The sequence below is a fragment of the Podarcis liolepis genome, assembly GCF_965112155.1.
Source record: "Podarcis liolepis genome assembly, chromosome: 6".
NCBI lineage: Eukaryota > Metazoa > Chordata > Lepidosauria > Squamata > Lacertidae > Podarcis > Podarcis liolepis.
The window spans coordinates 51,967,627-51,993,398 of NC_139559.1; the positions used below are offsets into that span (position 1 = coordinate 51,967,627).

General features: G+C 46.5%; 1 protein-coding gene and 1 long non-coding RNA gene across 3 annotated transcripts in view; one reads left to right on the forward strand and one right to left on the reverse strand.

Annotated features, from left to right (window-relative positions):
* PTCH2 (patched 2) overlaps window positions 1-22,623 on the reverse strand; it is a 76,721-nt gene extending 54,098 nt beyond the window's left edge. Inside the window, exons 1-7 of the mRNA XM_083509523.1 lie at window positions 22,475-22,623; window positions 20,693-20,755; window positions 17,819-17,969; window positions 10,345-10,452; window positions 6,450-6,582; window positions 1,385-1,887; window positions 105-297 (exon numbers count right to left, since the gene is read on the reverse strand). Of these exons, the coding sequence (XP_083365649.1) occupies window positions 105-297; window positions 1,385-1,546 (355 nt within the window). The 5' untranslated portion in view covers window positions 1,547-1,887; window positions 6,450-6,582; window positions 10,345-10,452; ... (1 more) ...; window positions 20,693-20,755; window positions 22,475-22,623. The remainder of the gene's footprint in view (window positions 1-104; window positions 298-1,384; window positions 1,888-6,449; window positions 6,583-10,344; window positions 10,453-17,818; window positions 17,970-20,692; window positions 20,756-22,474) is intronic.
* Window positions 18,478-25,772, forward strand: part of LOC310709736 — a 33,464-nt gene continuing 26,169 nt past the window's right edge. The window contains exons 1-2 of one of the 2 annotated variants that reach the window (XR_014527658.1): window positions 18,478-19,467; window positions 22,493-22,570. This is a non-coding gene — a long non-coding RNA (uncharacterized lncRNA). The other variant, XR_014527659.1, reaches the window with a different exon arrangement.

Here is a 25,772-nt window from a genome sequence, read left to right on the forward strand (position 1 = left end):
TTTTGCTTCCACTATGTTTGACAACTGCTCCACCATCACCCAACAATGTCCTAAAGCGCTATGCAGCCCTCCCAGTATTCACACACTCACAAAATGGAACTTACCTTCCACCCAGAGTTGCTCAATATCCGTTTCTATGGAGGCTACTCGCAGCCCTACAGCCAGCGTCCCAAAGACCAGCAGCCCCACAAAAAGTACTTTGCCACAGTGACGATGGATCCAACAGCCCAGTGTAAACAGCAGGGCCTGGAACTGGGCCCGCAGCCACAGCGGGGCTTTCTGGCCCACAGCCTTACCCTGGGGAGAGAAATGGAGAGTTAGCCAAGACACTGTTGCTACAGGGAACAGCAACATCCTGCCCCAGGGTAGCTGGCACTGGGGTTAAAGCAGACCTCAAGCCTTTGGGAGCAAGCATTTCAGCAAGAACCTTGCCATAGATTATTTGTGGGGGCATATATGTGCACGCCTGCCTGTCCCTGCAGCGCTTCCATCTGCTCGGAACTTGTGAAGGCTAGTGCCCATATCTTCTCAGTCTGCAGAGAGATGAACTCCTGAGTGACAGCTGTAGATGTGGGTGAATCCCCTACTCAGGTGGAGAAACAGGCCGCTGGGAAGCTCCTGCCACAATCCATGTGTTATGTCTGTGAGGTTGCCCAGCAGCAATGTCCCTCCTCTGTTCCTCAGCGGTGGTCTGCTTCCCTTCCCTAGTTCCAGATACACTCCTCACCTCCAGAGCAACCCAGCAGCTGAAGTGCCCTGTTAGAAAGGAGCCCTGCAAAAGGCAACCCGGTATGTTAAGGAGTCCTTCTACAGTCTAGTTTCCAGCTCTGGGGAGAGCAGATGTCCGCTCCACCCTTTCCTCAGGTGCGTCCTTCTGACCTGTCAAGTTTCCTTGCCTTCCCTTGCCGGAGACTCCCCCATTGTCTCCCTTCCTCTCCTTCCACCGATTTAGCTACTCAAGTCCACCCGCCTCCCTTTCTCGCCCCTGAGCGAAACGCTCCACGCAGACCCACCCCCGAGCCGCCGTCTCCCCTCGCAGATCCGATCCGGGGCTGGCCTCTCCCGCGCGTCCCTCCTGGACGGCTCCCCGGCGTCTCCCCTTTCCATAAACAAACTCCAGGGGCCACGGCGCGGGCTCGCTCTGGAGCGCGCCGGCCAAAGCCTGCCCCCTTCCTTCATTCCCTGGCCCCAAAGAAGCCGAAAGCTTCGAAGAGGACCCCCTTTCCCAGCCCCCCCCCGGGCCCAGAAGAGCCGATCCCTCGCCTTTTTTGTCCCCTTCCCTGCAGCTGCTTGCGCGCCTCTCTCCCGGGTGGACGGGGTCGCCCCAACTTTACTTCTCGTCCCCCCCCACCCGTGGGAAAGCGCCTTCGCCCCATTCCCTTACCTTGGAGATCTGTTTGAGGGCAAAGGCAGCGTGGCAGTAGCTGGGTCTCCGGAGAAGATCCGAGTTGGCAGTTGCCGCCGCCGCCGTGGCCGCCGCCGCGTAAGACGGCGGGAGTTCTCCCCGGAAGCCCCCGGCCCCCGGGACCGGCCGATCCGAAGCCATGCTCCAGGGTCGAGCGAGGACGGTGCTGGCGGGAGGCGCAGGGGCGCAGGCGGCTTCCCAGGAGCGGTAATCCAGAGGGGAGAAGCGCGGGGTCGGAGGCTTCAGAGGAGTGGCTGCTGCGGGGATCCCATGTGGACATTATGGGGGCGAATCCGAGGCCATCCAAGCGCGCCCCATGCGCCCTCGGCGCTTCCCAGCGTGGCCCCTTCGACTCGCGGCAGCAGACGGCGGTCGAAAGCTCACACAGCCTCCGAAAGGAGAGGCGCCCGGGTGCCCGGCGGTGCAGTGCGCTTCGGATCGCGTCCCACCAACATTTGGAACAAACAGTCTCCTTCGAGATCCTGAAAAGAGGAGCGGGGGGAGGAAGGTTTGGTTTGATGGGAAAGTGCCCCGGTTCCCATTGGCCGAGGAAGAGGCAAATTACTCCGCAAACATCTCCTATTATTAGCTGCTAAGCAACAGCTCACCAAAGTGGAGAGAGAAGAGACCACCCAGGCAGCGCCCTCCCCCGCCTCCCTCCTCCCCGCCTCAAATCAATGAGGGCAGAGGGAGGGAGAGACTTGCCTTCAACACAGGAATTCTGCTCCACAGATTTTCAAATGCTGCCCGTTGCCCCCTCCCAGCTGCCCCCCTCCCAAATCCAAACCAGCTCCTTTATTTATTATTGCAAGCGGACGCAGCGATGTAGTGGGACAGCTGCAAACTTTGCGGGCGGGGGGGGGGGACACACAGGGTGGACCCTCCAGGATTTGGGGAGAAAAGGGTAAAAACTTTGGGGTTTGCTGTTTTGGTTTTTTAAAAGGCAGGTGGAGAGGACTGATTTATTGAAAAAGCTTAAATAGGTATAAACAGTGGGAGAAGCCAAAGTGGCACTATCACCGTCATCAAGGGGGGGGGACACACAACACAACTTTTCTTATCCTGTGATGGCTTTGTAATGACTTTGAGCTGTGTGTGTGTGATCTAACACGCACACACATGCACACACACCCTTTCCCTCACCAGGACTTGTAAAGCACACAGGGGCAAAAGGCCTTTGAACATGTACAGAGTGCTGTAGACCCCGTCCCTTGCACTGAGAAACCCTGATTATTCTGCACACCCCATGGACAGAGGGAATGCCTCCCATGTGAGCAGGCATGAGTATGAAACTTCCAAACAAAACAGAGCCCCAACACCTGTCGCTTAGAAATTAAGCCATATCACATGGCATAGATTCTTGAACTCAATACATTTGTATCTTGAACAGATACAAATCCAAGAAAACAAATTTATCAAATCTTTAAACAACACAAACCAAGGAACTCTTGTTTCAGAAGCATGCAGGGTTCCTAACGGGGCAAAATAATAATAATAATAATAATAATAATAATAATAATAGTCAACATCAGAAACAATACTGTATTTCCATAAAAATGGAATAACTAATTATTCTGGCCATATGGATGGGCCAAAATATGAGCCAGGGTCCTCCAGACCTTCAAATTATAACCTATTTTCAATGGCTTAGACTGCAATAATATAATCCCATATCTAGGAGTATATGCTTAAGACATATAGAATTGCACTGCCAGTCTTGGAAACGGGGGAGGAATAATCTCTGAACATGTGCAAAGTACTCATCATTGAGTAATAATCACTAGCTTTCATACGCCTTGGAGCAGTGACAACTTTATCCAGTTTTTTTGGGAGGGGGGAGGGGGGTTGAGGGAAGGATGGGTTTCTAGTCTGTGTGACATCCAGGCAGGCCTGAAACCCAAGAATTTCATTTTGGAAATTTCCTTTGACCAAACCCACAAGAAAGCCAGGAAACACAAAGCCAGCTGCAAAGTCAGTGCCTCACTTTCCACCACTGAGAAACTACAACCAGGCTGGTGGTCCACAAAGGGGCAGGATTGTACCACCCCCTACATCATACTCAGAACCCCATACAATTTTTTTCTAAAGTAACCTTGAAATACACTTCTCTGATACCGAAAAAAAGTGACAGGTTTCAATTAGCAGGTGATGAGCTCCCATTAGGTTTGTTTTCTCTCAGCCCCGTAAGATGCCCATTATACCTTCCTTTGCCAGAGAAGGAGGCAGCAGCGAAATTAACAGGAAACCAATGAACAACCTGGATTCTAGCTGCAGAGCTTGGACTGGAAGAAAACAGACCCACTATGTGGGAGGGACTAATCTGGCTGAGAGTAATCATGTGACTCACTCTGGGCTGAAGTGAAGGCCTGTACACATGACACATGTACACATGCAGTGAGGTCATTGCATTTCACTGCATTTCCCACCATGTTTGCACATTGTTGTACTCATGAACATGGTTTGATGCATATCTAAGTCGCCTGTTGTATATCTCCACTGGTAGACAGAGACAGGGTGGGACTTTTCTTACCCAATGAGCAAGTCTCAATTTGGATTGAAGCTGGTTTGGAGGAAAATGCATCAAAACGTATGTATACACAATTTCCGAAACCCGTGGCAGGAGTGTACTGGATGCAAAGTAAATGGGAGTGTGCATTAATACGGAGAACCAAGACCAAAGCCATTAGCGTTTAATTGCACTTCTCCATCCTCCTTTGATGGAGGCACAATCACTGCTGTTCCCATATTAGGAAACAATAGATTGCTCCTTTGATGAATATTTGGGAATGTAAATTTTACAGAAGAACTTGGGTGGTAAGGAAGAAGAAACGTATTACATATTGGAGACCGTTATTTGTTTTTTTGTGTTAGGGTTTATGCATGTGTATTACCGCGTGAATGCATGTACATGCTATGTTTTGAAATAAATGTGAGTATTATGTAGTGGCTTTTTGGGGAGGTATGTATGGAACTGGACACTGACAAAATTATAAAAGTGAAACATTTTATTTCTTCTGAAGTGATCAAGTGGGAACTAGAGAAGATTTCAAACTAGATAGACAGATGTTTAAAAAAATCCTATTGGGGGCTTCCTTGGATGGTCAGCCAGACCTGAAACAACACCCACTACCTTTAAAATCCAGTAATCTTCTTCACAGTTGTTCTCTCTCTCCCTCACCCTCATCCCTACCCTGCCCTGTGCTCCTACCAACAACCAGGGTGAGGAAAATGCATTATTGACGTAACTCTGTCTTTACTATTATCTGTGATAGATGGTTCCATGTTTTTGCTGGGGGAAAAGTTTGTGGAATCCACAATATTTGATTCCGGAACAATTGCCTACCTTCAGCATCCCCCAAAAGTGGCCTCACCCTTTTCTTCACCAAGATCATACATACTCTGAATCATCAGAAAATAAGCAAAAATTACAATGGGATTTAAAAGTTTCTGAAAGGCCCCAGTCCCCATTAGCACAGTATTGCTCCCGATCCTTCCTCTGTGGCAATGGGATGCTGACATATTTAAGGCAGTCGAGGTAATGAGAACAAGCCCTCCGCATAACATCCCACACATTCTGTCTGTCTCTGTGTGCACAGCACCAGCTGAAGGATGACTCTTTCCCACCCACCCGCCCCCACTATATCCTGAAATGCAACTTCCTTACAACTACTAGCTTGCTGGGGTCCCAGTCAGCAATGTAAGTGAGGGCCCTGGTTTTTCCCTTCTAAGAGCAATTCATCTGTCATCTACTGGCTAGTTGCCTATTTGGTATTACTGTTTAACGCTGGGGCTTCTGGGCTTCTTTCACAAAAGCCTAAAAACAAACCTCCACCGCCTATCCCCTTTTTTGAAACACACATCACCCACAGGAAACGATGAGCCTCCGAGGATGATGGTCTTTGCAGAAATATGGCAGTGGCCAATTTTGCTCTGTGCTGTTGGCCATGCATCCTGGCTTTCTCTCTGGTGGTGCAGCTAGCGCAGGTGTGGGAACCCTTTGGCCCTCCAGATGTTGCTGAACCACAACTCCCATCAGTCCCAACAAGCCTCAGCAGTGGCCAGGAACGATGAGAGTTGTAGTTCAGTAACATCTGGGAGGCCAAAGGTTCACGACACCAGAGCTAGTGTCAAAACCCACAGCTCTAGGGATCTCCAAGATGACAACCTAGAGAGAAGCAGATGTTGTGAACACTGGCAAACAGGCCTGGCACTAGCACCTGGGCCAGTCTGGGGATGCCAGGTCTCATAGACTGACGCTGGTCACTGTTTTGGCATAGTGAGGTAGAGAAAGAGAAAAATTAGTTGTGTGCTTCACTATTTAGGGAATATGCATGGCCATATAAAGGGGTCTGGGTCTAAAAGTACCTGGCTGCATTCACTGTTTCCATTCTACAGGGACAGCAGCTGGTGCTGCAGCAGGAGGAAGTGTCAGATCTTACATTAAGCACTTGCAAGAATAGTTTGCCTGCAAACACTGGTCCTGTTTACTTTCCCCTACATGAGGCAGCATGTAAAGTCTAATTCATGGGCAGTAATGATTTTCTTCTGGAATATTGCTATACCTTTTGGTGTCTGCTCCCCTTCTGGGGCAGTGAATCCCATAGGATCGATCTGGTCTTCCTTCACCTCTCCACTCTAGTGGTTGGCCCTTTTTTTAACAAAAGGGATGGGAACCATTGGCCCGCCAGATATTATTGGATTCCCACCAGCCCCAAACAGCACAGCCAATGGTCAGGGATGAAGAGTATTGGAGTCCAACAACATCAGGAGGATCGCAGGTTCCTAATCCTTGCCAGACTGTTAAACAGTGGAGAGCAGTACCACTTGTCCTGCTTCCCTTCCTTTCCCTTCCCTTTGATGAGTGTGTATACAGAATAGTATCATGCCATCTTATTGTCTCCTTTTCAGAAGCTACAGGCTCATACCAGTTCTTTTTGTAAGTCTTTACAGCTTCCGTTTCTGAGCACACATCTTCCCTAACCCCTTATACAGCTTCACAATCATCATTTGGTCTCAATATTCAGGGGGGTTTCATTTCTCTCACCAACAAAGGCCTGGCATAGAAGAGGCCTTTCCTCTCACTTCATGATCCCAGTTCTGCTTTATCTGAATTAATGTTCACTGGACATCAGGGGTAGCTGAAACCCATCAAACCTGGTGGGACTGCTGGATGCCTTCTGCAATGTGAGGAAAAAAATATGTGAAACGCTGTGATGAAAGCTACCACTTGCATATCTAACGTTAAACACTAATCCTAGAGAGGACTATAATAACTGCAACAGCTTCATGGCTCCACTAACTCAGTTGGTCAATGAGAAGGACCCAGAACACAAAAAGGAGCGAGAACCCCCCTAGTGGACAATGGTGGGATAAGCTGCCACAGAATATAAATTTGGTGTTATTCTCCCTCCCTCCCCTTGCATAAATTAGTGGCAAATTACCAAGGGAAGTCTGTACTGCACAGGCACTGAAAGTTTTCAGAATATGATATGCTGATAAATTCTGACAATGAGAAGGAATGAGCTGAAACTGATAAATGCTGAGATTTCAGAGAATAGCTCTATATTTTTAGAGGGGTACCTGCGTTAATCTGCTGCTGCAAAAATGAAAAAGCACTGTAGCACCTTAAAGACTAAAGGCTTGTCCACACTTCCTCTGGTCCAACTGTTCCCCCTCACCCCCACCCCTGGGGAAACTGCTCTTTAGTGCTCAATTGAAGCAAATGTCAATTTGGGTTTTCCCTAGACAGCCACTTGTTCCAATCTTTCGCCAAAGAGCGAGTTTTCCCTTGGAAAGGGGTGGGGCAAGGGGGAAAACCATTTGGACCTGTGCCTAGAAAGCCTGGGTCAAGCAGAAAACCACCCAGACCCATGCTTTCTAGGCACAACACAAATGGAAGTGTGGGCGAGCCCTAACACATCCCATCAACTACAGCCAAGCCCTGTAATACAGCTGCACCTCTTCTGACCCACTGGACGGAGATGCACAATTCCAGCCATTTATTACATTGTAATATCTACCAAATGAAGTGAAATGGTATCCAGGAATAATATGCTGCAGGAGAACACCATTGGCACCCAACTTGGTAAAAATCACTGTAAGCTATAATCAAGGATTACCAGCAGCCCAATGAAAACCAACATTCTGGGTTAGGACATCACCAGCATGCCACGCATCAGCCTGGGTCACCACATGCTTGAGGTGGTAGATGATTTTTTATCTCCCTGGGCTTTACCACAACCAGCAGCTTCACCACCAATGCTGAGCTGGACAAGCGTATTGGGAAGGCAGCTATGGCAATGGCTCGCTTCTCCAAAAAGGTATGGGAGACTGTGATGCTAACAAACAATACCAAGATGAAGGTCTACCAGGCATGAGTGTTGAGCATGTTGCTTTATGGAAGTGAGTCGTGGGCAAGTTACACCTGCCAGGAGTAACGCCTCAATGCCTTCCGTATGCACTGCATCAGGAAGATTTTGCACATCACATGGAAGGACAGAGTCTCAAACAGAGATGTGCTCTCTCAATTCCCAGCATGTTTGCACTTCCACGGACATGACCAACCAGTCCTTGTCATTGTGAGTCCTTGTTTGCCTCTGTATGTGGGCACTGTAATCAACACAATCTCTGATGGGATGTTTTGAGTGTGTCTGTTCCTCCACCCTCCACTGTTTTTTAATTGAACATGTTTTCCCTCTCCTCTCCCATGCCTGTATTAGATTTGGTTGTTACTCCAACCCGTTTAAAAGAAGTATGGGCACTTTTAATAAAAGTTCGCACCTGCAGTAAGGCTCATTGTGTTGAATGTTACTCACTCCCAGGTAAGTGTGTATGTATGGAATTGCGAACTTAGGCTTACTAGTGAGGAAGCCCCATTAGACACTGTGAGATTTAAGCCCACTTAAGTATACACACATTGTAAAGACACAGTCCTGCACCTATAGAAGTAAAAACTCCTGCTGACTCTAATGAAGGAAGCTTGTAGCACCATATACTTTCGGGCTACAATAATATGTACAAGTGAGACATACTTCTGAGTTAAAATGTGTAGAATAGTGCTGCATTGGCTACAGGCTTGAAAAAACAAAGCTCACCAACTATCAGACCCTTCCTTCCTTCCTTCCTTCCTTCCTTCCTTCCTTCCTTCCTTCCTTCCTTCCTTCCTTCCTTCCAACATCTACAGGAGAAAGGTACGCTGTCCCATCACTATTGCACCCTAGATTGCACAATCTTTGCATTCTACCATTAGACCAGTGTTTCCCAACCTTCTTCTAATTGTGGTCCCCCATGGGCGTAGCCAAGGGGGAGGCAGAGGGCAGCTGTGCCCCACAAATATGTAAAAATCAATACAAATCTGAAGTTCTGCCCCCCCAACAAAAGCCTGCCCCCCCCAACAAAAATCCTGGCTATCCATGCCCCCCTCCTACTGGTCGAAAGGTATCTATTTAAATGTTTTGTTTATAATTTTTATAATTTATACAAAATACAATTACATAAAATGATAGGAACATAATGAAATATTGTTGAAGCAGAAAAGCAGAGACTAATGGAGCTGGAAGGGACCCCAAGGGTCATGTTTCTAGCCCAACCCCCTGCAATGTAGGAAACTCAGCTAAAGCATCCATGACAGATGGCCAGCCAACCTCTGCTTAGAAACCTCCAAGGAAGGAGAGTCCAGAACCTACCGAGGCAGATCCATCTTCCATGTATTATAAAAAATAAACAACACTTATTTGACCCCAGTTATTTGACACAGAGGGGGAAACCTACAGATACAGTCCAAAAGGTATGTAGGAAGTTCTGTATATATGAGATTTTTTAAGAAAAGCAAGTGGTCTTCACTGACCTGGTGCAAAAAGATCTTGTCATGCAGAGGAGCCCTGGCTGCCCAGATTAGACACTATAGTCTCACACACCCTTACCTGTGAACACAGTGTGGCTTACTTTTGAGTAGACTCTTAGTTGTTTACTAGATGCAAGTCAGCAGCACCAGATGACCCTGCTTGGCTAGGTGCTGGGGTGGATTGCACCCTACACATTGCAGAGTCAGGCCCAGGCTGCTACTGGGCCCAGCACTGGCTGCAGCAACAAGCAGCTCACCCAGCCCTACCCACTGCCACCCCACCAGTGCACTTACCTGACCTGGGGGTTCTGGATCGCGGGCTCTGCTGGTCAAAAAGGGAGCCTCAGTGATCATCCTCTCCCACTGGAAACAAACCAGGACTGCTCCCAGGTGGCAAAAAGGAGTGCTACGCCCTGGTGGGCTACCCCCTTACCCGCTTGTGATTGGCCAAGCAGATAGCCATCCAATCAGAATTTCCCCCTTCACTTCTCACTTCCCTCAGTGGTCCCAAAGCCTTGTGTTGTGGGCCCCTCATTTACAAGATTTTAACCTGTAGCTCCCTTGGAATATTCGGGGGGGGGGGATATAGTCCCCGGTTGGGAAACAATGTGTTAGATAACTACAGTGGTACCTCGGGTTAAGTACTTAATTCGTTCCGGAGGTCTGTACTTAACCAGAAACTGTTCTTAACCTGAAGCACCTCTTTAGCTAATGGGGCCTCCTGCTGCCGCCACGCTGCCAGAGCACGATTTCTGTTCTCATCCTGAAGCAAGGTTCTCAACCTGAAGCACTATATCTGGGTTAGCGGAGTCTGTAACCTGAAGTGTATGTAACCCGAGGTACCACTGTACTTGAGTAATATGTGACAAAAGTTCAGATCTGGAAAATGCTGGAGAGCTCCCAGGGCAATGCATAGTTAGAGGGCGTCTGGACAACATTTTGAATGAGGCAGAAGTGTCACCAAGGGAAGTGGTGCCCTGACAAGCTCAGCCTATAGGTGGTTCACAGATCACAAAGGCCTGGTTTCTCTCCCCACCCACCCACCTTAGTATTTGGTTGGGTTGGTTGGGAATGGCTTGCCCAGCATCATACTTACCGGTATGTGAAATCCAGACCCTGAGAGGGCTCCTGTATCTTTAAGAGTTGCAAAGAAGGGGACACTCCGCTATATGCATAAGAGCAGCTTCCTGTTATCACTGCAGCACTTTGAAGAAAAAAGGTGCAGTGGATTAAAGTACTTCTTACATTCTTCTTTTAGAATCCTAAAGGAGCCCACTCAGTGCTCAGGCCTGGCAAAACCTAGCAGGTGTTAATGCTACAGTAGGAAGATTCCCCCCTCCCCATCATAGGCCCTAGAGGAACCTGCCATAGAGGGCAGAGCTTTTGTACCTTTAGGATTTATGCAGGGAAGGTAGAAATGCAACTTGCCCCCACTAATATTAAGCCATATATGAGGTGCAGGTTTAAAATTTAGCAGAAGCAGCAAGAAAAACAGTAGCCAATTGCAAGTTAACGAAATACTGCTGAACTAAGGAAATGTGAAAAAAAGAACAAATTTAAGGTGAGCAATAAATAATAGCTTACATGAACATAACCCCAAAAAAGCACATTTAGAACTCAGTTTCAGTGGGGGCTTGTATCTCCCATATCATGCATTAAGTGGGACTTTGTTCTTCTGTGTCTGCATGCTGCTGGGAGAACTTCTATTAATGTAGATGGTCTAGAGATGCATTATTATAGTTCTAGCCCTGGAAGCTGAGTAGGTGGAGATGGATGGATGGTTTGGCAGAGGACTGCTAGAGCGTTTTCTGCATTTTCCTGAAATAACCAATATATAGAGTTTGGGCTACAGGCAGATTTTTGACAGCTTCCCAGGAAGACATTCCTGCCCTGTCTAAGGAGCCAGAGAAGGTGAGAGGCATTTCTTCAGCTGTGACTGGAAGGGAGGGTCACAATGCTTGTGTGTCTGTGCACGTGAGGAACAAGGCACAGACAAATGCAGGCTGTTCCAGCCCTGCAAAACAGGGATGACTTGATGGGTAGCAAGGGAAAGGGGGGGCAGGCACTTGGGAAGGAATCAATATACATCAGTGGGGGGAAGCAGAGGTGGGGGCAGGCAAAGAGAAGACAAACCTGCACTCATCCACTGGGGGTTTATTTCACATCCTGCTTTGCCTGCCCAGTGTACATTAGTGCAGGAGTTGGTGACATGACCGCCACTGCCACCTTGGGAGACAGAGGGCCTCGCCACCCACCGCCAGCCGCAGGATTAATTATGATAATGTATTTCTTTCCCCTTTTGTCACCCTAATGAATGGGCCCCTTTAAGATTTTAAGGCCTTTTGTTTGTCCAGTTTTTAAGGCGGTATTGTAGGGTAGGGGATAGCAGGTGGCATGGCCAAAACAGGCTCTTTTGTCTTCTTTGGGGGCTTTTCTTTTCCTGCGGTGGATTTGTGCAAGGGGGGGGGCAGCCTGGTTGAAGATGCAGAGGGGCAGAGTAGAGACACTCCTCAGTCAGTTTCACTGCACTGATAGTGATAGGAGAGAAACTTCCTTGTTTGGGGAGGGGAGTTTCAGAGAGAACCCCCTCTTTCTCCCTCTTTCTTTCTTTCTTTCTTTCTTTCTTTCTTTCTTTCTTTCCCGCCTCACACACCTCCCATGGAATGGGACCCATCCTGTATCCTCCAGATCACTCCCAAATTCCCAATCTGTATTATTTATCCTGCCTTCACATGTGAGCAGGTCTAGACAAATCACTGCAAGCACATCTTCCAAATCAAAATGTCAGTGTCTGTTCTATTAACTGCTACAAAGAGCAGAGCAATCCAAAATTAGGGGTGTCGTCCAGAGATGATGGAGCAATAATGTCCCTTGATTCTGCTCTGCTTCCAATGTTTCAGAATGGAGTTGTGCTAGTCATGCTTCTTGAGGCTTCTCAGGATAAAATATGACATACACCTGCAAAACTTTTTTGTCCCAAGACTGTGGTGGGGAAATTGACCACGTGTATTGCAGGCAGCTACAGTTTAGGAATATCACCTCTGAGTCCCTAAAAGGGCTGCTTTCTGTACTCAGCAGAACATGGTTTCTTCTTCAGTGTTTTAAATATTAGGAAGCACATGAAGGATGCTTGCTCATTTTATGCAAGAACAGGCAAAGAACTTCTAATGAAACTGGCACTACTACAGAGAGTTAATGGTCTCTCTGGCGTACAAAGTGCCACACCCTTTTGGAAAAGGATGCCAAATAATGTCCCACAGAAACAATGGGGGGGCCCTGTGTGTTAAATGTTTTCATTGTGATTTGGATGAGCACACTGTGAGCATGTTTATAAAATCTGAAGACAGAGTGATATTTGGAGGGATCTCAAACATTTCAAAAAACAGATCAACTTGATAAATTTGAGTACTAGGCAGAGAGTAGCAAAATAAAACTGGACAAGATGGACTTTGTTGGAGTTTTCCAAACTGGGGGTTTGGGCCAGTTAATCTTTAATGCCCTTTACTTAGTGGCACCAGCATAAACTGGATATGGGGGAGGGCATTCATAGCTGAAATAGCAGGGGTAGGGGAGGCTGGCGTTGATGAACTCCATCTGGATTTGGTATGTCTTAGAGGAACGAGGTTCAGTCACCCTTTAGCACAGATAGCTTTGTTGGTCTGAATAACCCTTTTCTAAATAATTTCCAGCCTTTAAGTAAGGTTTTACTCTGACCAAGAGTGGCTCTGTGAGTGCCAGCCTGATCCTCTTAAGCTCTGACTGTATAAAGGTGAGAGGCAAAAAAGAAGAAGAAAAAGCTGGCCCAAGACTAACTTATGCTCTCTCTTTCCGTGCATATTTATAAATAAATCTCCTTTCACTGCACTGTCTAGATGTCCAACATTCTGAATCTGGCAATGAAATGGTGGGAAAGGTGATGCCAGATGGGTTAAGCAGGACTTGTGGTTGCACAGCTTCTGGAAGGAGCCCAGGATCTGTCAGGACCAGTGAGATTAGTGCTTTTATTGACCCAACCTGCATGGTAAGGATATGCTGTAAGCAGGGTCCGTGGCATGAAACTGGGAAGGACACAGAAGCACCTCATCCATTTTGGGGCATCTTGCATTCTCTGGGACTCATAAAGTAACAACTCTTACAAGATGCAGAAATCTACCCGGCTGTCAGAATGATTACATTAATGCAACATTCAGCTTGGAAGCCCCAAAGAAGAATCTGTAGCGCAGAAAGGGTTTGTAGGGGAGATTATAAACAGGTAATGGGGCACACAAGGCGGCAGCAGCACTGCTCAATACATGATTAGAGGCTTGGTCTTTCTAGTTCTTTCTTCTTCTTCATGGCTTTCTCAACAGAGAAATAGCATCACGGAGGAGGGAATGGGATGCATCCCTGTAGTCCCTTTCATACCAAGTCCTGTTTGCGAGGGAGGAAATTGCAATTCAGAAGCACCGTTGAAAATGTAAGAAAGCACCTTCTGCAGGCACAGAGGTCAGACGTCTGAGCGAACGCCTTGAAACTTGGGTGGGCTCTGCCTCTGCCTGGTGAGGCGAGAGCAAAGCTTTTATCTTGTCCCTGCTCTTCCCTTCTCACTCCTCCTCTCCTCACACCCCAAAATCTGCATGAGAGAAACAATAGAGGCGCAGTTCTTTGCAGTAGGGCATTGAACTGAGGAGGGGGAGGAGATGGGGAGGGAGAGGACAGCAGGAGCAGGGAACTCGCCCACTCACAGTCCCAGCACACAGCAGTCGGTCCAACCTGCTTTGCACACACATACATGCCTCAAGCATGGATGCATGTACCCTTCAGGCATGCACACACATTGCCCTCCAGACATCTATTGACTGGTACACACACACACACACACACACACACACACACACACACACACACACACACACGGCAGGGGGAATACAAGGTCTCTAGATTTCTCTCTTAGAATCAGAGGCCAATTCAGCAGTGGCTAGTCCATTAAGGCAAATGGGGGCACTTCCCCACCAACCTTAGTGAGCTATCAGTCAGCTCCCACTTGCCTGCCTTCTTACCTTCAACCAGCCCAGAGGGCAGCCTTGGGTGATCAGCTTCCTCTTCCTTAATCTTAGTGTTGCCTTTGTAAAACTCAGCAGGGAAGAGGGGATGGGGACAAAACTAGAATGAGGTGGCTCTGCCTGTTGTTGGCTATGGCGCCACCTACTGTCAATCTCCCTGCCATCTGCCCTGCCAGTCCACGTGGACACCAGCCACCATTGGGGACCATTGACTGTGTCATATGCTCCACGGTCAGTAAGACTGTCAGACTGCAGAGACCAATAGAGCCCTTTTAAGGAGGAAATTTGCCATGTAATAGCAAGACATAAAACATGGCCTTTCCAGAGCCATCCTAGTGTAGCTTATTTTGCCTGCTTAGATCCTAGCATGGAATTCTGAGTTTATTTTACTTATTTATTAAATATTTATATTGCACACTTGCAACAACACAGGGTCCTCAGAGAAGCTTAAATAGATTTAAGAACAAGATAAAACATGGTCAATATTAAAAACGTTGACAGTACCATGAAACAAAACTATTTAAACTTGCCATCTGAACACACTCGAAGAGGTAAAGAGAGGCAAATATTCTGGGGCAGTGACTAGAGTGGGTGCTGATGATTGAGAAGGCCCGATTATGCATTCCCATTCTCACAGGGCATAGAAGGGCCTCTCCCATTGACCTCAGGGTGTAGATAGATGCATACAGAGGAATTGTTCTAGACAGCACTGGTTGTGATAATATATTTAGTGGCAAGAAGAGTAAAATGGAAAGTGTTGTATGATACATACAGAAACATAGATAACCAGTGTGGTATAGTGGTTACAGTGTCAGGCTAGGGTTTGGAAGACCAGAGTTCAAATCCTCACTCAGCCATGAAGCTCACAAAGTGACTTTGGGTCATTCACTGCCTCTCAGCCTAACCTGCCTCATAGGGGTGTTGTGAGGATAAAATGAGAAGGGGAAGAACTATTAAACTCCTGGCAGGAAAGGTGGGATATAAATGTAATAATAATAGTAATAATATCAAGCTCCATGTTGGGCAAAAGATTTCTGCATTGCAAGGAGTTGGACTAGATGATCCTTGTGGTCCCTTCCAGCTCTATAATTCTATGATTCTAACAAAAAGATGTATTGAACCTAGTAGATATTTACTAGGTAAAGGGACCCCTGACCATTAGGTCCAGTCGTGGCCGACTCTGGGGTTGCGGCACTCATCTCGCATTATTGGCCAAGGGAGCCGGCGTATTGGCCAGCATGACTAAGCCGCTTCTGGCGAGCCAGAGCAGCGCACGGAAATACTGTTTACCTTCCCGCCGGAGCAGTACCTATTTATCTACTTGCACTTTGAGGTGCTTTCAAACTGCTAGGTTGGCAGGAGCTGGGGCCGAGCAATGGGAGCTCACCCCGTCGCATGGATTTGAACCGCCGACCTTCTGATCAGCAAGTCCTAGGCTCTGTGGTTTAACCCACAGCACCATCCGCGTCCCATTTACTGGGTACAGCATGGCAAAACATTATGAGGGTGCCGACATTAAAATTGTGCTCATAATTGAGCCCACCAATGCAATGCGTCCTTTGATATATTTTTGTAGACCAGTGACACCCAACCCTCCAATATTTGGGTAGATATGCATAGTAACCTAGGTATGGATTATAGGGACAGACAAATTGAGGCAAGTGGGAAGGCCTACTGTACTCATAACAACATCTTACCAGCAATAATTAATTGTACAGGTTTGTGGCTATGTAGCTAGCTCCGTGGTGGCAGAACCATTTTCAGGTTTTGTGCCCTGTTGTACCAGCTACATGCACAATGCCACAGCTCTGCATCTGGCAATAACAATTGTGCCAAGCATAGAAAGGCTGAATTGCCCTGCTGTGGTATTATGATACCATTACAACCTATGACTGTGCACACCAGGGCACGTCAGTCTATGCTGACTGAGCACTACTCTAACCCTGTATTGGTTGGCATGATGATTACCAATTAAATTGGCTTTTAGATTGGAGGTTTAAAACCAGAGGCCTGCTGGGTAGAATTTGGTCTTTTTAAGAGTGGCTCCTCAGCTGACAACCCAGAAGTGAGAAAGCAATGAAGACAAAGTGATGACTGTGGAAACAGAACTTGCTAGTAGGACTTTTTTTTTTTTGGCAGGGGGAAAGGGCCAGCTCCTCAAGGCGACTCTCCTGCAAAACTAATGGTTGACAAGGGTTTCAGATTGTGTGCTTCATCAGTTTTATTTAGCTTAATTTGGCCCCAAGGAAAATAATTCCAATCCTTTGTTTGTTTGCTTCAGTTTTCCTTGGGAAGTAAGGCCTCAGACCATTAAACAGCTGTTGAAGGCCTTGACAACAGTTAAGAGACAGGAAGCAGGAATGCTTGTGACTCCCCCCCCCTTTTTCACAGAGCAAAGTTACAAATGAAGGAGTTTTCCATGTATTTATCTTGAGAGCTAGCCAAGTCTGCAAAGCAACATGTTCCTAATTTTCTGTAGTTTTAACTCCAAATTAATTTGTAAGTGATCTGGGTGCCTTGTTCCTCGAATGACACCTAATAGTGCAAGGGAAGTGCCTGCCAACTGAAACTTTGCAGCGGGCAAAAAGAAAGCAGGTCAGGAAAAGGCCTGGAAGCACGACCCCCTGTGAGTGTTTAACAAGGTGTCAGCCCACGATGTTTGCAGATCAGACTAAGTGGCTGTGACATCAGAGTCCTGGGCAGAGGTGGAAAAGGGATTATTCTGATGGCCTGGATACACGGCAGTACAGAGCAATAGCAGACCCATCTTCATTGATGACTAGGCAGCCTGACTTCAACCTGGTCAGGATTTGTCCCTGGGTTAGGGATAGACATGCAAAGGGGGTGTGCTCACCCCCCCTAATGTTTTTTAAAAACTGGGGGTCAAGGGAAGCAGACAGAGAGAGATGCAAGCAGAATAAAAAGGCTGGAATGGATCTACGGCTGTCTCTGGAAGTGGTGACAAGGCAATTGGCTCCAGTGATGGCAGTAAGGAAGGAGCAGGAATTCCCCCCTTCTCAAGCAAAAGCTACAAATCCATCCAGCCTCCTCCTCCTCCTCCTCCTCCTCCTCCTCCTCCTCCTTCTTCTTCTTCTTCTTCTTCTTCTCATGGCTCTGTCTCCATCCAAGCTCCACTGGCCACCTTTTGTGGAGAGAGATCTGTGGGGTGAGGGGCTGCTTTTGTGGCATGCAAGCAAGGGGGAGGAGCCATTTGGCCCCTGGCCCTCCAGAATTACCCTGCCTCTGGTCAGCTTGGCAAGGGTCTTTTTCTCTGCAGGAAAAATCAGTAAGACAGCTGGAGACATTGGTTGAGTGCTATAAAGATGTATCTTGGGGGCTGAATGATGTCTGGGCCCAGGCATGTGAGAGCCCATTGGCACTCCCACTAGGGGAAGCTGCTGGCCACCATTAGATATATTCTGAACCTCATTCAGCCCTAGGTAATAAATGAGCTGGGACCACCTCTGAACATAAAATATGCTCATGAAGGAATATTATACAAGAAACTGATATGAAAATTTGCCTTACCATGCTATTTGGAATTTTCATTCAGAAACTTGGATGGAACCTGGCAGCATGGTGGAATCGCAGGAACAGCTGAAGGTTAGAGGTCACAAATTGGGAAGTTTCCTGCTGGGCATTACTGGAAACTGGCCATGTATCTCTGCATCATGTCTGGCTGCAAGACAGCAATGAATCTAAAGTTAAGTAGGTTGCCAAAAGATCAAAGGCTGATTATGTGTTTTTTGAATTCTTATACTTGGGTTCATTTGCTATGTTGTGAGCCACTTTGGGTACAGTTTTGTGGAACAGTGTCATACAAATAAACACATGATGATAGCAAAAGGAAGAAGAAAGTTCCTGTGCTAGAAAAGTGTGATGCAGGAATCAAAGACAGCTATTTGACTATGGCAATTAGAACCCCCCACCCTTTGAATATCAGGAAGGAGGCAGAGTAAGAGTGAAAATGAAAGTGGGAGAGGCTACCTCCCCTCCCCCTTCCCACCCTAGGACATTGTAGAAGAAATTACAAGATGGTGATTTATCTCCTTTCAGTTTGGAGAGATGCTGGGAGGAGAGTATTGATCTAAAGCAAAAGAAAGGAGAAATTTGTAAGGTAAGCCTGGAAGTTATGGTAAACACTGCCTGAAATTCTGGTGGGCATATTTTTATTTACAACACTGGAGAGCCAGGCAGCGTAGACAAGGTTTAGACAGATGGACCTATGATCTGACTCAATACAATGCAGCTTCCTGTGGTTGTATGAAAAGCCCCCATATAGGAGTCTCACTGGGGGCAGCAGCGTGTATATGTGTACAATAGGTGCTGTGGCTGCTGAGCAGAGGAGACATCAGGGGAGTGATGGCAGAGTTGGGCCTCCACTAGCCATGCTCTTTCTGATGCGTTCACAGTGAAGAAACAAACCTCTGTGATTCCATGCTGAACAGGGGGAAACTAAATTGGCTCAGGCTCTTGCGTCATGGGAAGCGTGAAGGTTTGAGTTGGCTGGCAAGGTGGTTGTAACCTTGGCACCTGGACAGACACCCCTTTATTCCAAGCCTTCTTCTACCTAGTAACTACTGAAGTTGGCTGCATCATCACAAGCTGCCCAGCACTCACCTCAGGCCTTCTCAGCCATGAAGAAGAGAGCAGGCCAAACCCACAGCGGTTCACCAGTGTCCCAGTGCTCCCTGCTCTTAATAGGCCACTGCTAGAAACAAGGAAGTCTCTGGCTCCCACCAGGAGTTAATTAACAGAAGGAAAACACTTTTAAAGGCTGCCAAGCAAGCAATCGACAGTGTCAGGCAAGGTTACCACTACACAAACTGAGCTCAGCTACACAACTTGCAGCCAGGATCCACAACACGCACACACACAGAGCTGCTGGCAATCTCTGTGAATGAGCAGCTCACCAGCAAAATGCCTGAGGAAAGGGCAGTGGTTCAGCTGGGAATCCAAGTTATTTACCTGTTGGGTAGGATGGCAAGGCCAGGGATTGCTTCAAACCTGTGGAGGACCAACTAGAATCCAGACACTGAGAAGTCTCAGGCCTGAAAACATTCAGGTGAAGCAAGGAAAAGAACTAGTCAAGATGGAGCATCCTGAATTATGCCACTTATCATTGGGATCCTACCCACAGCCAAAAGTCTGAGGGAAGAGGATTGACGCAAATATAGGTGTGTGTGTGAAAGCTTTCGTGCGTTGGTAGCTTCTCATTTGGATTATTAGAATGTGTTTGTGGGTGGGGCTGTGTGTCTCTGGAGTCAGTCGGGAAGCTTCAGCAGATGCCAAATATGGCTGTGAGAGTGTTAATTGGGACCAGACTTTATGAACATAATATATCACACTTTTCTCATCCTCACTCTCCTAATTCAAAGTGCTGGTTTTGGCCTAAAAGGCCTACACAATCCGGGGCCTTGGGACTTGAAGGGACGCCTCTTTCTGTCTATATGGTGAACTCATCTATGGGTGCCCTTTTCCAGGTGCCCCCTCAACCCAAAGTTGTGAGGGTGGTCATGAGAGGGAGAGAGAGGGTCTTTTCAGTGGCAGAAAGTGTTCCCTGTGGAAGTTTGCCTTCTCTGGCATCCATGTTCTCTTTTTGGCATCAGGCTTAAGACTTTTCTGTTCTCTCAAGCCATTTAATATCATGTGTTTGGTTTTCTTTTTAGTCCCTGTGATAGTCTTAGTGGTCTTTATGTACTTCTATATTTGCCGGTTGTTTTTTTAGCTCCTGTGGAGTTGTATTGTATTTTATTTTGTTGTTCTTTTGGCTAGATGTTTAAGTTACAGTCTGAATTTTTATGGTGCTATTATGCTTTTCATTTATTTGCTGATTATGTCCGGAGAACTTATTTATGAGGCATCTGACAAATATAAACAAATATATAATTAATAAATAATGGTATTACTAATTAGTGAGGAATTGCATAGAATTTTGCCTGCCCTTCTATCTGCATGTGTAAATTGCCTAGAGACTTTGAGGGGAAGGGAGAAGGGTGAAGAAGGAAAGAAAAAGGAAATTCAGGAATGAAGCCCCAAATTTGCCTGAGGTATCCAGACTCCTACCATGACAACAGCTCTGATCAGAATGTTTAGACTTGACAAACCAAACCCTCTCACATCAGCAGCCAAAAAGTCTTTATAAAGTTAGCTCAGGCAGAACAGAATTCAGACACAAGCAGAGTATTCTTGAAAGCCACATTGCTATCTCTGCCCAGTCTATCATGCTCCTAAGGCTGGTCTCTATGTCTAAGACTAAGAGGGACCTAAAGGCCTGGCTCAGAGAGTCAAACAAAGAAGAACAAATCTCTTGCTTAGTGTCAGTCATTAAACAACTCATGGGGCTTACAGAATAACCTAACAAAGTCCTTACTATGTCACATGAATGGTCTCTCCACGTACCTTGCCTGTGACAGCAATTAGCTTGAGATGACCCTTCGACAAGGCAAACAGCAGAACAGGCCTCTACAAGAACACTGAAAGATGAATAGGAAGGTGCCATATGACATACCCATTTGTCCACCTGACTCATTGTCTCCATTACCCTGGCTGTGCTCATGCCTCATGGTCAGCCACAAACATGGAGAACTGCTACCAGTCAGTGGTCCTGTCGGCATGTTGCAGAAAGCCACAAACCATGGCTTACTGTGAACAAGCAGAGTGCTAGTCCATGCTGCTGAATCACTCCCATTTTACTCCACGCTTCCTCAAACTGGGAGGAACAAACAAGACTTGGCTTACTATGACATCTGAAGCAGCACTTGTGGGTTTGCCCCCTGCTCCAAACATACCACAATGGTTAACCAAGGTTTGTTCATTGCTTTCAAATCGTGTTTTGAACAAACCATGAGTGCTGGTTCATATGCCATGGGAAGCGAAGGCTTGTGGTTTGTTGCTCCCAGCTTCAGGAGGGCAGCGATTTAGCAGCATGCACTAGCATATGAAAGGGCCCACTGACTGGCAGCAGACCGCCAGGGTTTTGGACCTACTTGGAGAAGCAATAGATTGGAGACCTGTCATTAATGTATGTTGTCTGTTTACCCTGTAAACCCACATCACAACCATGTCTGAATTTTATTCTACTGTGTGGTGGTACAGTGGTTAAAGCTGCTTATACCCCGTTTTGTATTCACTCCTCTTCCATCATTATGCCCAGTGATTTAGCACACATTCAGGAAGCACTTTAGGAATTGGTAGGTATCATTCCCTGAGATACCCTAACTCACAACTGGAAGCTAGCCTTGTGAACTGCACTGCATATCTAGGTTCTTGTCAGTTTTGTGGAACAGCAGGAACTGGGATAAGTTATCTCTACTGTGGGTCTGGGAGGGAAGCAAAGAGTTTCTGACCTACAGAGAAGGAATGAACGGGTATGGAATAAAACCAACATATATTTATTTACCTACCTACTTACGACTCAAAATGATGTGTCTAACTGGGGCACAATAAAACCATTCCATAAAATGCAAAATAGGTTAAAATACAGATCACAAATCCCAACTGCAACATACACAGATGTATAATGCCAGAAACAATTTGTGAAGAAGTAAAAATATAGTTGAGCCTTCATCAGGAAAGACACAGGTTAAAAAAGAAGAAGAAGAAGAGTTTGGATTTGATATCCCACCTTTCACTCCCTTTAAGGAGTCTCAAAGCGGCTGACATTCTCCTTTCCCTTCCTCGCCCACAACAAACACTCTGTGAGGTGAGTGGGGCTGAGAGACTCCAAAGAAGTGTGACTGGCCCAAGGTCACCCAGCAGCTGCATGTGGAGGAGCGGAGATGCGAACCCGGTTGCCCAGATTACGAGACTAGCGCTCTTAACCACTACACCACACTGGGTTAAAAGTAAAATGAGGATGTCCTAAGGAGTGACCAGCCAGAGGACTGCTGGACCTTTTACTCCCCAAAGCCTCAGAGCTCTGGGAAAGAGGTTATTGGGCTGCCATAGACCCCACAAGCTGACCAAACTCACTTGGACAAGACTGAACTTCTGGTGCCTATGGCAGATATCATTGGAGGGGACCCCGGCACTGAGAGAGGCAAGGCACAACTCACTAAGAAGGAGTAGTTGCTGCTGCTCTAATGGCTTCTGGGACTATATTCTCTGGAGAAAGAAATGTAAGGTTTGGGATCTGGCTCTGTACCAAGGGCCAAAGCTCAGTTTGGAGTTGACACACTTTACCTGTTTTGTCTTCAACAGGGGCTCCCATCTGAGTGTATCCCCCATGGAACTGATGGATCAAAGGGCGTTCCAATGGGCATTCCCTTTGGACAGCAGGTCAGCCTCCCTCTGTATAAGGCAGGTTCCTATGTATGCCAATATCACAACCTTAGACTTGGCCTGGTAAAGGTAGATGCAATGGAAAATTTCCTTGGAGCAAAGATGGGATATAAAGACAGTAAAATAAATACTTTCCGTTTTGTCTACTCACCACACTCCATTTACATCACATGTAAGCCTATTATTCCTAGTTTTTCTCTTTTGTCTGCTTCTGAAAGCAAGTTAGTGATTCTCCCACAATCCTCTACTTAGATGAGAGAGACAGAAATCACATCTTCACCATATATGGAAAGCACTCTTATAGCAGTCATGGCCTCTCCCTGAAGAATTCTGGGTACTGCAAGTTTGTTGGTGCTGAGTGTTATTAGGAGACCCTTTATAAAGCAACAATTCCCAGCACCCTTAACAACTACAGTTCCCAGGATTTGGGGGGCGGGGGTAGGCCATGACTGTTAAAGTAGCACAGGAGTGTTTTCAATGTACAGTATGGATGTGAAGAAAAGTAGAGACAAGGAAATGAATGAGACATCTTGCTTCATTCCCTGTTTGGCAGAGTGATCGTTCTATTAAATCTGTTATCAAAACTGTGTTTTGCCAATCTTTCCCCACCCACCCTGCCTACACCCTATGCCAACCAGATCTTGCTTGGGCATCTTTGACCTTCAGGGTGCGGCCTTACTGCATGAAGCCAAGGACAAGATGGCACCCATCATTCAACATTCAGAAATCAAGCAGGCAGGCAACTAAATTTGTATTTCATCACTAACAGCATGACAATGTCCCATTGAAGACAGCAGGCTAGTTTTTGGAAGAATAGAGTAGGATATGAGGCACATATATCACTCTGCTGTTCAACAGAGGCGAATTACCTTGGTTGGAAGGGGCTGCTGCCTCTGCTCCCCGCCCCCAGCACTCAGCAGCTGCCTCTCAAGGCAGCTGCCTTTGCCTAATGGCAGGGCCGGCTGTGGCCTTGAATAAAGCCACTGACCACAAGGTCTTCTCTTCTGCCTTCAGCAGAATATGGGAGCATTATGATTGCAATGTGTGAACGGATCTGACTGAGTGAGCCTACCTCTGGGTAGAGTACATTATCCAGGATTATCAGGGCAGCATAAGTATTATTGATGTTTGTTTTTAATTCCTTTTTTGCTTTTAACTTGCTTTTAACTTTATGATTTTTTTGTTTGGTTTTATGATTTTATATTATTATAAACCACTGTGATATATCTTTATGATACAGTGGTATATAAATATGCAAACAAACAAACAAACAAACAAACAAACTTGTCCTACTTCATCTTTACCCTGTAAGGAAGATTAGGTTGAAAGATAATGATTGGCCCAAAGACACCCAGTGAGCTCCTTTCCAAAGTAGGGATTTGAACATGGATCTTCTTGGTCCTAGTCTGACACTCTTATCCAGGAGTAGCCAATGTGGTGCCCTCCAATTCTCATCAGTGCTAGCTGTGGCTGATGGGAGTTGTAGTCCAAAACCTCAAGAGATCATGATGCTGGCTATTGCTTTTCTAAACACTACACTACACTGGCTATCCATCCATATATTAATACATGCACATATACATATCAGCAGTGACACAGTTTACCACTCTAGAAGTCCAAAAACCTGCCGATGTGGAAATGAGTGGAAAGGCAGTAACTCTACCATTGGACTTGAGCATGACAGGTACTACCATGATATTACATTGCAAAGGTAACAGAACTGGCACTTTAGGGCCAAAGAAGATGCAGAGTCTTTTCATTCAGCTAGTGAAGCGATACAGACCTTTGGCCAAAAGTGTTATGAAAAGCTCACTGGGGGAACTTGGGCAAGTCACTGCCTTTCAGCCTAACCTACCTCACAGGGTTGTTGTGAGGATTAAATGAAATGGGGGGAGAACCATGAACACTACCTTTAGCTCTTTGTTAAAAAGGCAGAATATAAATGTGATAGATAGATAGATAGATAGATGATAGATAGATAGATAGATAGATAGATAGATAGATAGATAGATAGATGATAGATGTAGTCTGTTCTGTTTGCTCCCTCTCTGCTCTGGCTTCCTTAAAATAAAATAAAAACACAATTCTTGAGAAGGAAGGCATGGGCTCTTATTTTACTGGCCTCTGGCAACCTAAGTGTAGCAGTGGTTGGGTTAAAAAGCGCTTGACAGAGGAAGATTAAAAACAATCCAAGGAATTTGTTGCAAACTTCCTGGATGGTTCCCCACACGCAGTGGCGTTTTCTTGGCTGCCTGGCTTATAATCAGCAGAGTGGAATGTTGTAAATTAAATATTTTTAAACAACTTTGCTCTCTCCCTGGTTAAACATTGCAAAGATTGCTCTTTCTTGTCTGTTTCATGCTGGGTGGTCTCCCCCCCCCCCATTTGCCTGTACGTCTTCCTCAAACACAATTAACCATTTAGATGTTGCACAAAGGATTAGCTTATGCATACAAGGCCAGACGCTAGTCCTTTTCCTTGAGGTGGGGGGCGGAAGGGGGGTGGGGGCAAGGAACCAGGGGGCAGATCTTTTACTTTCCGCTAAAATACAAAAGCCAAGAAAATCCCCTAACCCCTCCAGTTTTCCTTGAATGATAAAGGCCCAATGGCAGGCTCCTCAGCTGCCCTCAAGTGCAGGCCTCACAAGCTCCTTGCTTTCTTATCTTAATGGTCAGCACTGAAACAGCCTTAAGCATCCCAGTTGATGTGGCACCCAGAAATTCTGGTACCTTATAAACCCGAAGTTTGCCTTAACACACTATTTGTTTATGAGCTTTGCCTATCCACTGGTCTGCTGTGCCTGCAACAGTTATTTCTCGACCCACTGCCACTCATATGTGGAGGTAACCTGTATTCTCAAATGCAGATTAATCAGAGGGATGTTAAGAGACAGTGTTCTGAAAAGTGGAGAGTGTCATTCCTCCTCAGGTATACCTACCAAGTACTCACATGTGTGGACATAGTCTGTTGATGTATAAATATTTTTACCTCTCATGAGAACAGCAAGCCAAACCTGGGAGATGAAGTAAAACCCTGCTACTTCAGGATTAGCCACACTCCTTAACTGGAGTTACCAGCACTGGGGAAGAGGAGTATACAGTGGTGCCCCGCAAGACGAATGCCTCGCAAGACGGAAAACTCGCTAGACGAAAGAGTTTTCCGTTTTGGAGGTGCTTCGCAAAACGAATCTTCTATGGGC